The 16616-nt window shown below is 46.7% G+C and overlaps 1 protein-coding gene across 1 annotated transcript in view; it reads left to right on the top strand.

Moving 5' to 3' along the window:
* The window catches only part of Clmp (CXADR like membrane protein), a 104205-nt gene extending 88748 nt beyond the window's left edge, over positions 1-15457 (top strand). Inside the window, exons 3-7 of the mRNA XM_052188624.1 lie at positions 7446-7647; positions 8459-8626; positions 9821-9943; positions 13569-13710; positions 14672-15457. Coding sequence (XP_052044584.1) covers positions 7446-7647; positions 8459-8626; positions 9821-9943; positions 13569-13710; positions 14672-14972 — 936 coding nt within the window. The 3' untranslated portion in view covers positions 14973-15457. The remainder of the gene's footprint in view (positions 1-7445; positions 7648-8458; positions 8627-9820; positions 9944-13568; positions 13711-14671) is intronic.
* Positions 15458-16616: the final 1159 nt, after the last annotated feature.

The raw sequence follows: 16616 nt of genomic DNA, 5'->3' as shown, positions 1-16616 counted from the left end.
TTTTCCTCTTGTGTTTATTCGGTTGATAGCCATTGTTCTGTCACACCATATACAGTTTACTCTCATCCCTAACCTTTTCTACAATTAAAACAAAATAATCCGGCCAGCCAGATGAGTCAGTGGGTAAAGGCACATACAGCCAAGCCTGAATACATGAGTTCGATGCCCAGGGACCAACTTGGTAGAGAGAGTTCCGCTCCTACAAATTGTTCTCTGACCTCCATACATGCGCCGTGGTTTGAATGCCTACATGTCATGTGTGCGTGCATACCTACACACAGGCACACAGACACAATAAATAACAATTTCCAGTGCCTGCTTTGTATCCCAGCACTCAGGAGCCTGAGCCAGGAGGGTCTCTGGCAGTTTGAAACCAGCCTGCTCTCCAGTGAGTTCCAGAACAGCCAGATCCACATAGTGAAACCCTGTCAAAAAGAGGTTGGGGCCGGAGGTTACCATTCTAACCAGGGAGCCAGGAAAGGCTACACATATGTGGGTATTCCTTGACCAAAAATAAGAGAGGCACCCTGACAGAGAAAACTGCATGATCGTGGCAAGGACCCCAAAATCAGGCAACATCAGAGCTAATCTAGGTGGAGTGGCAGCACCTGGGAGCCTAGCACTTGTGAGGCTGAGGCAGGAGAATCATGAGTAGGAACCTGACAGTATCACTCGCATCTTTCTTTCTTTCTTTCTTTCTTTCTTTCTTTCTTTCTTTCTTTCTTTCTTTCTTTTTTTTTTTTGACAGGGTCTCTCTGTATAGCCCAAGCTGTCCTGGGACTCACTCTGTAGACCAGGCTGGCTTGAACTCAGAAATCTGCCTGCCTTTGCCTCCCAAGTACGGGATTAAAGGTGTGCGGCACCACTGCCCGGCTCACATTTCTTTTTTTTTTTTTTCTTTTTTTTTTTCCTTTAGCATTTTTTTTTATTCGATATATTTTTTATTTACATTTCAAATGATTTCCCCCTTTCTGGCTCCCCACTCCCTGAAAGTCCCATAAGCCCTCTTCCCTCCCCCTATTCTCCCTTCCACCCCTTCCCTCTTCCCTGTCTTGGTATTCCCCTATACTGCTGCACTGAGTCTTTCCAGAACCAGCGGCCACTCCTCCGTTCCTCTTGGACATCATTTAATATGTGGATTGTGTCTTGGGTATTCCACGTTTCTAGGCTAATATCCACTTATCAGTGAGTGCATACCATGATTGATCTTTTGAGACTGGGTTACCTCACTTAGGATGATGTTCTCAAGCTCCAACCATTTGTCTAAGAATTTCATGAATTCATTGTTTCTAATGGCTGAATAGTACTCCATTGTGTATATATACCACATTTTTTGCATCCATTCTTCTGTTGAGGGACACCTGGGTTCTTTCCAGCTTCTGGCTATTACAAACAGGGCTGCTATTAACATAGTGGAGCAGGTGCCCTTATTGCCCGGCTCACATTTCTTAGTCTCAGCAACAAAAGTCACTGTTGCTCACAGAGAAACAAATCGATGTTGTTCAAAGGAAGCACACACTGCTCTTAGTCCTAATTCTCATGTGCTCTGGTTGTAACATCTTCCTGCTCTTGCTTGTTGGTTTGTGTTTTTAGACAGGTTTTTGTGTTTGAGACAAGTTTTTCATAGCCTAGAATTTTCTCTGAGGCCCGGGTTGGCCCAGAACAAGATCCTCCTGCCTTGGCATCCTGAGGTCTGCGATTATAGGTGTTTGTTACCACACCTTGGTTTCTCACCTTACTGGTGTTCAGTCTTTTAATGAATGAAATAAAAATTCCTGTCAGCCTGCTCACCTTTCACCAACTGAGTCATGGTTTTACCTCTTCTCCAAAAGCTATCCTTTAACATTCCACCACACCCAGCCCTTTGTGTTGTTACAGTTTCCAGCATGGAGCCAAGAACTCAGTGTGTGGGCCGGTCTTGTTTTAAGACAAGATAGTGCTGTAGTCCAGGCTGGCCTCGAACTCATGACACCTGACACTCATGTGCCTCAGCTCCCAAGTGCTGGGACTATGGACTATGGCTCAGAGTATGAGTTTAGTAAAGGCATACTGAAGCAGAGCTGGTAAATAGCCCAGCCAAAGACTACAACAAGGGTACATAAAATCAAATAGCTACACAGGGTTCCCAGGACACACCCAGCATTATACAAAGTACATCCGGCGGCCTGGCTGCCCATTTTCGAAGTCCTTCACAATTGTCCCTCTAAGGGAAAGGGTTAAGAGACTGAAGTAAAAGTCAGCGGCAGCTTGTGCTCAAGACAGGCAAGGCCCTGGGTTCAATACTCTGTCCCCAAAAGGAGTAAAACAATGGAAGAAAGAAATACTTTGTTCCAAAGTGTTTGGATGAGACCAAAGTGAAATCACCCTTCTCAATCCATCATATAAGGAAAGGTTTGATGGGAAGTTTACATTGACTTTAAAGGTCAATGCATGAGCAGGGCTTCTTTATGTGGAGAGAGAGCGGGAGAGGAAAGGAGAGGAGAAGAGAGGGAAGAAGAGGGGAGGAGAGGGAAAGGGAGAAGGGAGGGGGAGGGGAGGAGAGAGGAGAGGGAAGGGGGGGAGGGGAGGAGAGAGGAGAGGGAAGGAGAGGAGACGAGATTGCCTAAGTGGGGCAATGCAGTAGACAAAGGCCAGGTGGGCCCACAGAAGACGTGACCTGTATTGATGACGAGGAAACGAAGCAAGCTGCTTATCCTCCGATGTGTGAAGTAGACCAGATGGGAAGGACATTAGGACAGTAGTATGGTGTTGATTTTGAAACCCCTAGATTGAGTCTGGTCCTCTTTCACAGGTGGTAAGGAGCCCTTAGAGTTTAAAGCCAAAAAGAATGAGTATATGTTTAACATTAGTAAGATGTACATGACAGCATTTTGTATCGTAGATTAAAGAGGTCAGAAATACACCATAGCCAGGAAGCCAGACACAGGTAATGAGCTCATTCCAGATGTGTTGCTGTGTACCTATATATAGTCCCAATTATTTGGTTGCTAAGGCAGGAGGTTTGCTAGACCTTGCCTCTATCTCTCAAATGCTAGCATTACAGACCTGTGACCATGACTGCCCCCACAGTACGGTATTTGAAGGTAAGAGGACACTATGAATAAACACAAATATTACACGATACAGTGTTCAGTGTTCAGCATTCTCAAGCTTATGTCTCTTCCCCCACCTTTGTGAACTAGATCTTCAGAGTAGGAGCTGTGTCTTTAACTTCTCTGTGCTTCTCTGGGTGGTGGCGCCCGCTTTTAATTCCCAGTACTTGGGAGGCAGAGGCAGGCAGATTTCTGAGTTCAAGGCCAGCCTGGTCTACAGAGTGAGTTCCAGAAAAGCCAGGGCTACACAGAGAAACCCTGTCTTGAAAAACAAACAAACAAAACAAAACAAAAACTTCTCTGTGCCAAGCAGTGTCTGACACAGAGGCTTAGTAATATTTGCTGAGAGAGAGAGAGAGAGAGAGAGAGAGAGAGAGAGAGAGAGAAAGAGAGAATGTCTAGAAACATTATGACCAAGAAGTTGGGGAGGAAAGGGTTTATTCAGCTTATACTTCTGTGTTGCTGTTCATCACCAAAGGATGTCAGGACTGGAACTCAAGCAGGTCAAGAAGCAGGAGCTGATGCAGAGGCTATGGAGGGATGTTACTTACTTACTGGCTTGCTTCCCCTGGCTTGCTCAGCTTGCTTTTTTTTTTTTTTTAATTTTTTTATTTTATTTATATGAGTACAGCATAGCTATCAGACACACCAGAAGAGGGCACCAGATCTCATTACAGATGGTTGTGAGCCACCATGTGGTTGCTGGGAATTGAACTCAAGACCTCTAGAAGAGCAGTCAGTGCTCTTAGCCTCTGAGCCACCTCTCCAGCCCATCAGCTTGCTTTCTTATAGAACCCAGGATCACCAACCCACAAGGGGCCCTCCTGCCTTGATCACTAATTGAGAAAATGCTCCACAGCTAGATCTGGATCTCAAGGAAGCATCTCCTCAAAGGAGATTCCTTTCTCTGTGATGACTCCAGCCTGTGTCAAGTTAACACAAAACCAGCCAGTACAAAAAATATCTTTCTCGAAGAAGAGGCAGAAAGGGTTTGGAAGACAGCAGTAGAGTTTGGATTTAAATAGAATGGAGAGACTGATAGTTTCTTTGTTTGTTTGTTTGTTTGCTTGCTTGCTTGCTTGTTTTTTGTTGTTTATTTTGTTTGGTTGGGGGTTTTTGTTTTGTTTTGTTTTGTTTTTTGGAGAAGGGGTGTCTCTGTGTAATTCTGCGCTCTCTTGATACTCTGTAGAGCAGGCTGTCCTCGAACTCCAAGATCCCTCTGCCTCAGCCTCTGAAGTGCTGGGATTAAAGGTGCCCAGCTTGATGGTCGAGTTGACTCTCTTCTGGAAGGCCTCTGATGAGTGGCAGAGCAGCCCCACGTGGCTGGGGACCCACTGAGGCATTTAGAGTGATTTGGGACCTCTGCATCCAGAAATGTGCCTGGGAGATCCACACATGCCTCTGTGCTTACTGTGGGGCCCGTCTGTGTGTCCGTCTGGAGCGCTCTCCTCTTCCCGCCTCTCATCCCTTATTTTGCCTGCTCATCTTTCTGATTCAAATACCAGCAACTTTTCTGGCACCTCCTTCTTGCTCTGTTCTGAGTAAACAAGGAAATGCATCCTGGGTCTATAAGCCTCTCCTTGCAAAGCTCACCCAATTGTAATTGAAATCAAGAGGAGTAGCTTTTTTAGTGGGAAGCAGCCATTCCTTTGGTTGTGGAGTTTATACCGAACACGGAAGCAGAGTTGCAGTTAGAGACCTAACTTTGGTAGACCGGATCAGCATGGCTTATGTGACTAACAGGAATGACATCCAAGATGGTCTACGGGCCTCGGACTGATAGGCAGGCAGGATGCACTGACCAGTAAGGAATTGTTGTCTTCTCTTAGGGAAATCTAAAATTTATTTTTATGGTTTACTTGCATATGTGTCTGTGTGAGGGTGTCAGATCTCTGGAACTAAAGATACAGACAGCTGTGACCAGTGAGCGCATCTCTGTGAGAATTGCACCCATGTCCTTTACACAGACAGCCAGTTCTCTTAACTGCTGAGTCATCTCTCCAGCGTCATAAGAAACTTATTCTTATCCATGGAGAAAGCAAAGGGGGAGGGGGAGACAGAGGCCAAAGAATGACCTGACCCTCAGAGCTAGGCCTAAATTCTAATCCTTAATTATTCAGTTTGGCTGGGCTTTCAATTTTTAAATGTTTTTTTTTTATTCATTGCCTGTTTATTTATTTGCTCATTTATTTCTTTAGTGTGTGCGGGTGTTGGGGGAGGGGTGTCAGCATTATGCCCAGCTGTTAACGTGAGTGCATGAGGTCCTCAGAGTGGAACTGCAACCTCTTTGCCCACGGAACCATCCATCTCTCCAGCCTTGATCCTTGATTCTCAGCTTTGGCAAGAACAAAACATTATTGGCACTGACTGGGAAGATAGCTCAACCAGTAAAGGTGATGAACCCAGTGATCTGAATTCCATTCCCCCCCCCCCCACTCCTGTGGTGGAAGGAGAGAATCAATTCCCATAGGCTGTGCTCCGACCTCCACATGCTAATGTACACTCCCACACACGTGCAAGACAGATAAGATTTAACAGGTTTTTTTTTTCAAAGATTTATTTATTTAATGTAAGCACACTGTCGCTCTACAGACACACCAGCAGAGGGCATCAGATCTTATTACAGATGGTTGTGAGCCACCATGTGGTTGCTGGGAATTGAACTCAGGAGCTCTGGAAGAGCAGTCACTGCTCTTAACCACTGAGCCATCTCTCCAGCCCCAAAAAGTATTTTTTTAAACATTATTTTTCTTCACTTTCATCTTTTCTCCTCCATTTCTAAATCTTCTGAAAAAACTATTACTAGACAAATACAAGCCGGGCGGTGGTGGCGCACGCCTGTAATCCCAGCACTCTGGGAGGCAGAGGCAGGAGGATTTCTGAGTTCGATGCCAGCCTGGTCTACCGAGTGAGTTCCAGGACAGCCAGGGCTATACAGAGAAACCCTGTCTCGAAAAAACCCAAAAAATCAATCAAAAAAAAAAAATAGACAAATACATTTGAGAGCAAAAAGAGCTGGGCGTGGTGGCACACACCTGTAATCCCAGCACTTGGGAGGCAGAGGCAGGTGGATTTCTGAGTTAGAGGCCAGCCTGGTCTACAGAGTGAGTTCCAGGACAGCCAGGGCTATACAGAGAAACCCTGTCTCGAAAAAAAAAAAAAGAGCAAAAAGGAAGAACAGGGTATCTGTGGAAGAAGGACCTTCACCTGCAAACCCTGCGGTTACCTTGGGAGGTGGTGATGTGGGGCGGTAAGATCATCCTCACTACACAGACAGCTGACGCAGGCTGGACTTGCTCCCTGTGGGTCTCTCTGTTCCCCATCCCCTCTCTCTTTCTGTCTCTCTTGGTTTTTCAAGACAGGGTGTCCCTGTGCAGCCCTGTAGGTCAGGGAACTTGCTTGGGTAACAGGCTGGCCTCCAACTCGGAGATCTGCTTGCCCCTGCCTCCCTAGAGCTGGGATTAAAGACGTGCACCACCTCGCCTGGCTGTTGGAGATCCCATCTCAACGAACTCGGTGGCTACAGAGACAAATGTCCTGCTGCCTGGCTGTGGAACAGTCATAATAACTACCTGTGGGGGGAGGGGACTGCTGAACAAAATGTGAAGAGACAGATAGTGTGACAAAGTGACGAGAGAGAGAGAGAGAGAGAGAGAGAGAGAGAGAGAGAGAGAGAGAGAGAGAGAACGCGAAAAAAAAAAGAGCAGTGAAAAGAGTCCACATCCCAGCGGTAGAAGAATGCGGAAGAAAGGGTCGTAGAAGGGCGTGCTCCTCCATCCTCTAGCCTAAGGCAAGCACTGGTAACCTCTGCTGCGAACCTTCCGGAAGCCCTAGGCTCAGTGTACGCGCAGATGTCCACACCCAAGACATCCAAAATGGAGTCGTTCTGAGTATTTAATGAAGGAGTTAGGACTTTATAAATAAACCCACGGGGCAGTAATGGCACATGCGTTTAATCCCAGCACTTGGGAGGCAGAGGCAGGAGGGTTTCTGAGTTCGAGACCAGCCTGGTCTATAGAGTGAGTTCCAGGACAGCCAGGGCTACACAGAGAAACCCTGTCTGGAAAAAACAAAATAAATAAATAAGTATAAATAAATGCAAGGCAGGCCGTGTGTGGTGGCGCTTATGTTTTTTGCCCCAGCACTGCCCCAGGTGAGGCAGGTGGGTCTCTGAGTTTGAGACTAGCCTGGTCCACATAGTGAATTCCAGGCTGGCCGTAAGCTGTGATCCTACTTTCTCAGTCTCCCGACTGCTAGGATAACAGATGTGCACTACCACATCTGGCCCTCTCCTCATCTTGACAGCAGGAGAAGGTTGAGTCCCACCTTTTGCCTCCGTCTCTGTGTCCTCAGGTTATTACGTATTCCAGCCGCCATGTCTACAATAACTTGACAGAGGAGCAGAAGGGCCGTGTGGCCTTCGCTTCCAACTTCCTGGCGGGCGATGCCTCGCTGCAGATCGAGCCTCTGAAACCCAGTGATGAAGGCCGATACACCTGCAAGGTGAAGAACTCAGGACGCTACGTCTGGAGTCACGTCATCTTAAAAGTGCTAGGTAAAGTAGGACCCCAGATAAATGCCTGCATCTTTTTGTTGTCGTGGTTTGGTTTTGGTTTGGTTTGTTTCTTTATTTTTTAAGACAAGCGGTGTGTGTGTGTGTGTGTGTGTGTGTGTGTGTGTAGCTGACTGTCCCAGAACTTGCTCAGTAGAAATCCAACTTGCCTCTGCCTCCTGAGTGCTGGACTTAAAAGCTTGCACCACTATCACCCGGCAATGCATCTTAAAGGGTGTCTATGAGGCAATAGACAGACAGCTGCAAATGGTAAAATCACCTATGCAAAGTGCACTTAAGTGGTGTGTACTTTGACATCACCACAAAGAAACAATTTTTTTAAAGATTTACTTATTATTATATGTAAGTACACTGTAGCTGTCTTCAGACACCCCGGAAGAGGCCACCCGATCCCATTACGGATGGTTGTGAGTCACCATGTGGCTGCTGGGATTTGAACTCAGGACCTTTGGAAGAGCAGTCAGTGCTCTTAACCGCTGAGCCATCGCTCCAGCCTTATTCTTGTTTCAATCAGTAAAATTATACATAGCTTTCCTTAAATGTCCCTATAAATAGCAGTGCTGTCTTTTCTGAGTCGCCGCAGGTTCCAGCATTGCTAGTAGCAGCTGGGGGCGGGCGAAGGAGGAGAGGGCGATCAGGGCTCCAGGAGGTGAAGCATGGCTGGATGAATTTCAACACAAAACTGAATAAAGCCAGGCAAGCCGGAGAGCTGAACAAAGCGCTAAGTGCGGCGTGCTTCCTCCACTGGCATTTGGAGACGCTCTGACTGATGGCCCTTAAATCGTTTCGCCAGTGAGACCATCCAAGCCCAAGTGTGAGCTGGAAGGGGAGCCGACCGAAGGAAGTGACCTGACGCTGCAGTGCGAGTCTGCCTCGGGAACCAAGCCCATTGTGTATTACTGGCAGCGGATCCGGGAGAAGGAGGGAGAGGATGAACACCTGCCGCCCAAATCTAGAATTGGTAAGTCATCCCCTGCCAGTGTGCTGGGCCCAAATATATCACTGCGTCCACGCCTCCAAATCTTCCCTGTCGGAAGCTCACCAGACGTCCGGGGGCACGGCAATCTCGTGCGTGCGTGCGTGCGTGCCTGCGTGCGTGCGTGCGTGCCTGCTTGGTTGCCTGCCTGCGTGCGTGCGTGCGTGGTTGCCTGCGTGCGTGCGTGCTGCATGCGTTGTTGCCTGCGTGCGTGCGTGCTGCATGCGTGGTTGCCTGCGTGCGTGTGTGCGTGCGTGCATGCGTGCGTGTGTGGCTCTCAGTGGCTTGTTTTGGTCTGACTTGGTTTGATTTGGAGTTTTTGGGTTTTGAGGCAGGGTCTCATACAGCATCATGTCCTAGTTTGCTTTTCTGTTGTCGTGATAGAACAGTACGACCAAAAGCACGTTTTGTTTGTTTGTTTGTTTGTTTGTTTGTTTTGGTTTTTCAAGACAGGGTTTCTCTGTGTAGCCCTGGCTGTCCTGGAACTCACTCTGTAGACCAGGCTGGCCTCGAACTCAGAAATCAGCCTGCCTCTGCTTCCCAAGGTGGAATTACAGATGTGCGTCACCACCGCCCGGCCCAAGGATGGTCTTGACCTCTGGATTGTCCTGGCTCTGTCTCCCAATTGCTGGGATTATAGGGACTTAAGGATATGACTGGGTTGCTTTCAAACCTCTTGAATTTCATTTTTCATTTGTAAACTCGGACCATAATAACCAAAAAAAAAAACCATTTCTTTCTTCAAATGGCACAGAAATGAGAGAGGTTTTCTTGTGGGGGAGGGTGGGAGTCTATCTAAATTAACTGGTTTAGTATCCACTAAATATTCTCCATCTTTTTTCTTCCTTTTGGTTCCAACTGGGGGTTGGACCTAGGACCTTGTACACACATCCCCTTCTCCACAGACTCAGGAAGTTGCCCAGAATAGCCTTGAACTCACTTTGCAGCCCATTAGGACTGTGGCAGGTAATGTCATGTATGCCTCAGCTTCCCAAATAACTCCAGGGCCTCTGTTGCCAATGGTTTGTAGCTCCCGAGGATACACAACAATTTAAAATAATATCTTCCCATTTCCCGTGCTCCAAAACAGGATCTTGTCTGTAAATTCATCCATCAACCCATTCACCATCACGGGTCTGTCGTGGAGGGGATTTACCATCTCTGCTTCTGTCTCTATAGATTACAACAACCCTGGCCGGGTGCTGCTGCAGAATCTCACCATGGCCTCCTCTGGGCTCTACCAGTGCACAGCAGGCAACGAGGCGGGAAAGGAGACGTGTGTGGTGCGGGTGACCGTACAGTGTGAGTATCTTGGGGCTGTCTTTCTGTTATGATGGAGATGAAAACCCAGGACCTTTAGAACACTAGCTAGCACTCTGCCACTGAGCTAAACCCCCAGCTTTCCAATAATGACTTTTTTGATGTTTCATTTAAAATTTGTATTGTTACATTGCAGTTTAGTGTAAGATGTTTTAATTGTGAATAAAAGTAAAGTGAAGGTCAAACTCTTTATTTCTAGAAAACCATTTAATGATTTCGGCTGGGTGTGTAGTTACCAATGTGAATTAGCCAGTCCTCTGGACTAGAACTGAACTATGGAGCCGGGAATGCCAGCACCTACACACACACACACACACACACACACACACACCATACACTGTACAAGTGTGTCAGACATAGAGAGAGACAGAGACAGACAGACAAAGAGACTCTAGAGACAAACAGAGCCCGGAGTATGTTTAGAGATTATACACGTAGTCCTCATGCTTAGAAGGTAAAAACCAGGAGCTGGAGAGACAGAGACGGCTCAGCGGTTAAGAGCACTGACTGCTCTTCCTAAGGTCCTAGGTTCAATTCCCAGCAACCACATGGTGGCTCACAACCATCTGTAATGGGATCTAGGATCTGACTCCCTCTCCTGGAGTCTCTGAAGACAGCTACAGTGTACTTAAATATAATAAATAAATCTTTTTTTAAAAAGGTGAAAACCAGATAATCTGGGGTTGAAGGTCATCCCCCCCCCTTACACACAGAAGTTTAGAGCTAATCAAAGCTACATTAAAAAAAAAAGTCTGTCTCAAAAAATATTAAAACAAAAAAGTAGGGTCAGGTGTGTTTTGATTAAAATGTATGCTTTTGACTCTGAGTTTCTGCAAGCGGCCTAGCTGAGAAGCCAGGCTCACTGTCTTCCTCAGGAGAGGTTACAGAGTGGCTGCTATCTGTGCTGCACACATGGCTAGACCTGGACGCTGGAGGCTGGCCCTCTAAAATGGCGCCCAGAGGCTGCTGAGTGTAGGCCTTTCTTCACATAGGCTCTCTAAAAAAAAGAAAAAGAAAATTTACAGCTGTCTTCCCTCATGGTGAACATCTGAGAAAGTGTGATCAGAGAGGTCAAGCCCAGCCTGAGCTTCTTGATGAGATGCGGCCTGAAACAGGCATCTGAGATCTAAAGACTTGAGAACTAAGAATTGCACTGATTTTGTATAACCAACGTCTCAGACATGGCCTGCCCTCACTTCTGATCACGTGTGTATTTCATTTACTCCAAGTGAGTCATGGGCCTGGGAGAGTGTTCGGCAGATAAAGGCTCTTTGGCCCCAAGCCTAATGGTCTGAAGGTCTACATTCAAGACTCCGGTGGAGAAAAGAACCAACTTCCTCTAGTTGTCCCGTGGCAGCCTCTGGAGAGTGCTGGGGCATGAGCATACCCAGCACCACCCCACCCCGCCCCACAGGCAGCACACAAAATAAATAAATAGATAAAGCTAAAAACCAACCAACCTGCCAACCAACCGAAAACTACTTCATCACTTAATAAAAGAAAGAACTGTTAAGATGTTAAAACTGGTCCAAAGGCCACTTGAGACATTAGATTAGGGACAAAGACACTTTAACTTGGAGACTGTGAAGATTGCTGGGGCAGGCAGCAAAATAGTTAATGTTCTACAAAATCTGTGATTTCTGTGGTCAGTTGGTCACCTATTTAACTGGAATAGGAATCTTTCTGCTGTACAGAGGTCTGTTAAATTGTCATCATCAATTTACAAATCGAATTGTCAAGTACTGTACTTTTCTTTTTTCTTTTTTTTCCCTTTTTTTCCCCCAGAGACAGGGTTTCTCTGTGTAGCCCTGGCTGTCCTGGAACTCACTCTGTAGACCAGGCTGGCCTCAAACTGAGAAATCCGCCTGCCCCTGCCTCCCAAGTGCTGGGATTAAAGGTGTGCACCACCACAGCACAGCTCTGATTTTTTTTTTTTTTTTTTTTTTTACTTTTACTAACATGATAACTTCAAATAAAAAGGGCAGATGTTTAGTTGACATGAAAGCCAGCTCATACTTTTTTCAGAGAAGACCTTGTTAAATTTGTAAGATAACTGATACTTGAAAGGTCAGAAATACAGTACTTGCCGGGCAATGGTGGTACACAACTTTAATCCCAGCACTGTCTCTAAAGAAAACAAGAAGGAAAAAAATACCAGGACCAACTGGGCATGGAAACTCATACCTAAAATCTCAAAGTCAGGAGGATCATAGATTCAAAGTCAGTCTGGACTATAAACCAAGGCTGGGTTTCAAACACACAGAGAAGCCCTGTCTGGGGGGTGTGGGGTGGGGGAAGACAGGCATGGTGGGTGGTGTGCACCTTTAACCTGAGCAATCTGAGGCAGAAACAGGAAGATTTCTGTAAATGAGGACAGGATGACCTACATAATGAGTTCAAAGCCACAGAAGACCCTATCTCCGGAAGGGGAGTGTAGATAAAAGGTAAATTTTTGTAATAAGAGACCATGTCGTTTATAAAAATAGGCAGGACAAGAGTCAACTACTTTCTGTTGACAACACTTTGAGAATAGAAGCCGCCACATCCTTGTGCACATTAGGTCCGGCCTGGCCCACTCCCCGCCATCTGCACTGTTGGAAGCATCCAAGCTCATCCTTGCTTCCTTTCTTCCCCGTGAGACACTCCATCCCCCCAAGAGCAGCCACCGTGTGCTTTCTTCAGTGTACCACAAACCATGCAACTCTTCAGTTGCCTCAACAGTCAGATGGTTGCCTGGCCTATTAGGTCCCATGAGAGCAGGTTCCTTCCTGTCTCTGTGACTTCATCTCCCCACACTTTCCCTTGTTCATTGTGCTCCAGACACACTCACATTCACCGCACCCTCTGGACCTTCTGCCTGGAGCACTCCGGCTCCAGTTCACCACAGGACGGTCCTGACTTTTGTCAACTCAACTCAAACACCGCTTTTCCAGACTGAGACTGTAATCCCCTATTCTCCTTCCAAATTGCCAGTCGCCCGCTTTTGTCCTCACCTAGCCACTGTCTGAAATTGTTTGCATCTCTTCTTTCTTGTTTTTTCCCTTTTGTGGAGTGCAAACTCAAAAACAGAGAAACTCCTATGGATCTTTGCAACACTGCTGCCTTGAGTGGGCACTTGATAAATATTTAGGAGGTGTCATATATGTTACTAATGTGCAAATAAAATTTTGCCTTGAGTTCTGAGTTTGAGAGCCACCAGCAGTCACACACAGAATTGTATGCTGTGGGTTATATTCTATCTTATTTTACTGGTAGAAAGGGGTAGTTAGAGAAAGAAACCTGGGGGGGGGGGTTCCAACAGAGCTAGGAGATCGCCCAGAAATATCCTATGAGGGTTGAATTTTTTTTAACACCACACAATAACTTTCCCAACCGTTTTACCATGTGAACCAAGACAGACTTAGTCATTAAATCTGAGCAAACTAGTAAAGTAAAGTAACTTCAGCTTGCAAAAATGTGGAAAGGCACAGTTACACAATATGAAAGGGTCGCAGGGTAGGTGTGGCCCTGGAAGTAACCCAGTCTGGGGCTTCTCTCTTGGGAATGCACACACACATCTCCGAGCTTGTGTTTGACGTTACTTCTGTCTGTGCTTCTGAGGAAACAGATGTGCAGAGCATTGGCATGGTGGCGGGAGCAGTGACAGGCATAGTGGCGGGAGCCCTGCTCATTTTCCTCCTGATATGGCTGCTAATACGAAGGAAAAGCAAAGACAGATACGAGGAAGAAGACAGACCTAATGAAATCCGGTAAGCCTCCCTGTTTGTGCAAACCCCCTTTACAAACCAATTCCATGGTAGCCAGTCATTATAAACATCCCTTAGGTCCTCTGCACTATTAATCTCTTCAAAAGGTTATCCTGGCAAGTGGGAAATTACAGTCTAGGACAGAAGATGTGATTCACTTTATTGTGAAACTATCTGTGTCCTGGCCTGCTTTCTGTTGCTTTGGCAAACTGGCATGACCAAAAGCAGCTTGGGGAGAAAAGGGTTTAACCCCTTAGAGCTTTTACAGACCATTACAAAGGGAAGGCAGGATAGGAATTCAAGACAGGAAGGGGGAGGGGGTCCACTGAAGCAGAGGCCATGGAGGGGTGCAGCTTACTGGCTTGCTCCTCATAGCTTGCTCAGCCTGCTTTCTAAGCGAACCCAGCACCGCCTTCCCCCAGGAGTGGCACCACCCACGGTGAGCTGTACCCTCAGACAGCCATCATTAATCCAGAAAAAAATGCCCCACAGACTTGCCAACCAGCCATTCTGATGGAGACATTTCCCTCTCTCCAGATGACTCTAGCTTGTGTCATGCTAACAATCACCCAGCACAATTCTCAACTTTACCTCTGACTCATTTCCACTTAGCAAGGATAGATAATTAAAAGGGGGATAACCCACAGGACATGAAAGGGTTAAAGTACACAAAACCCCAAATCAAAGCAATTCTATCTAGACAGCCCCCTGTTGAGCTGGGTCCTCCTGGTGCAACCGGCTGGGCCTCTCTGGCAGTCACTCAACAAACATTTTCCTAAACTGAGCATTAAGTCTTAGGAAATGAGGAACTGCTCAGTTCCTTAACCGCCCAGACTTGAAGGTTTATGGCTCCAAGGAGTTTATTGAAAAAATCTCAGGAGGAAGTAAGTAATTTCTTGAGCATCTTCACCGCCCCGGCAGTACTAAAGTTTATCTTTGCCGTCTGTTCTTTGTTCGCTTGCAGAGAAGATGCGGAAGCCCCCCGAGCCCGCCTCGTGAAGCCCAGCTCCTCTTCCTCAGGCTCCCGGAGCTCGCGCTCGGGCTCCTCCTCCACCCGCTCCACCGGGAACAGTGCCTCCAGAAGCCAGCGGACGCTGTCGAGTGAGGCAGCCCCGCAGCCGGGGCTAGCCCCCCAGGCATACAGCCTCATAGGACCGGAAGTGAGAGGTTCTGAACCAAAGAAAGTGCACCATACGACCCTGACCAAAGCAGAAACCACACTCAGCACAATGCCCAGCCAGAGCAAAGCCTTCCAAACGGTCTGACTTAGAGTGGACTTGACTTGCACTTTCCCAAAAGTCAGGATCTTAGCCTAGTCACTGGAGCTCGTCCACCAGCCACGCAAACCCCTCTGCCAGATAAGAGCTCACTCCAAGTAGCTGCAGAAATGGCACGGACCAGTTCTGAGGAGTACCCTCCTTACATAGGATACCAAACAAACACGAGGACCTCACTGTGCCTTCAGGCAGAGTGGAGGGGAGGAGGGGCCCACGCTTTTTTTGGTGAAAATAAGGGAAGGGTAAGGCTACACACACCTGAAACATCTTACCTAGGATGTCGCAAGTCACCACAGTCAAGAAGAAGCGGGAATCTCATAGATCAATTTTCTATTCATTTCTGCAAATTTATTGGATTAGTGTGATTATTCAGATAGTCAAAACAGAAGCCCACGCCTTATAATATACCTATCTGCAACATGTACTGGGAGAACTGCGTTTACGAAATTCACATTAAAAAAAAAAAAAAAGAAGGAAACTTTTTTTTCTCTACTTTGACTTGACTTCTTGTGTCATAAGGTTTGAACGTTAATTGGGGAGGATTTGAAATGGTGGGAGACAGAAAAGTGATTTTTTTTTCTCTTACCTCAACAACAGCCAATCTTCCTGATTCTGTGGAACCCTAAGATAATAACTAAGGAAGGAGTCCAACCAAGATGTGACATGATTCTCTGAAGAGCTTTCCATTTCGATATTCAGAGGATCGCCAACAGCTATCAAAGCTGTTATCCCGGGGCGTTGTGGTTCACTGCTCCAGTTCGACTGGCTCCCCTAAAGACTTCTCTGCTGGATGTTTCTAGAAGAAACAAATGCTCACTACATGTCACTTAATGTCCTTAGGGACAGTCCTCTAGAGAAAGTCTCTCAGGGATGTTGAAAGATTCCCTTGCATACCACTTCCTGCTCCCCTTTCTGGGAACACGTGAAACCAGAATTTCAAGACTGGTTGGAATCGAGAGGGAGAGTAGACCTTTCTCTCAATAGGTCAAAGGACGTTTGATACTGGCCCAAACTTAGGATTCTCTCATTTCTTTCATTCTAGAAGGACGTGAATTTGGGACTTTTTGATGATTCTAGGCCTTAAATTTTCAGCGATCATTTCCTAAGGGCACTGAAACCCCCATTCCCCTCTCCGCGCTGAGAGGTTGAACGGTATTCCCGATGTCCTTGTTCTCAGAGATAGACTCCAAGAAAAGTGTTGCGATGGGCTGGAAGGAATGAACTACCATTAGGGAGCAGTTGGTGAGCGAAACAAGTGGGCGGTGGGAGCGGGTTCAGCTCCTGGCTGTTAGCATTTTTGCTGTGGCGTTTGGGAAGGGATTAGCAGAAAGGATTCACTACCAGCAAAAGTATCAATACAATTCACACTTGGAGAAGGAAGGTGTCTGAGAAATTTAAAAGAAGAAAAAAACAAACAAAAAGCCTCTCCAGGACAAGTAACTTGCCTTTTAAAATGGTTTTGCCGATCAGGGCACTTAAGGCCTAGCTGCTAAACCAGAAGGAGCCCTTCAAGGAACAAAGCAAGGTCAGCTGGTTGTGGTGGGTGGAGCCAAGAGTTTCCTATTGTTGACCAGGGCAAAGGCTAGGGGAAAGAGGAAGTCCCCTGTGGCTGCTGAGATGAAACCTTCTCTG

This window comes from Apodemus sylvaticus, chromosome 7 (assembly GCF_947179515.1).
Source record: "Apodemus sylvaticus chromosome 7, mApoSyl1.1, whole genome shotgun sequence".
Classification (NCBI taxonomy): Eukaryota; Metazoa; Chordata; class Mammalia; order Rodentia; family Muridae; genus Apodemus; species Apodemus sylvaticus.
Note: the sequence above shows the minus strand (reverse complement) of the source record. Positions and strands in the feature narration are given on the sequence as shown.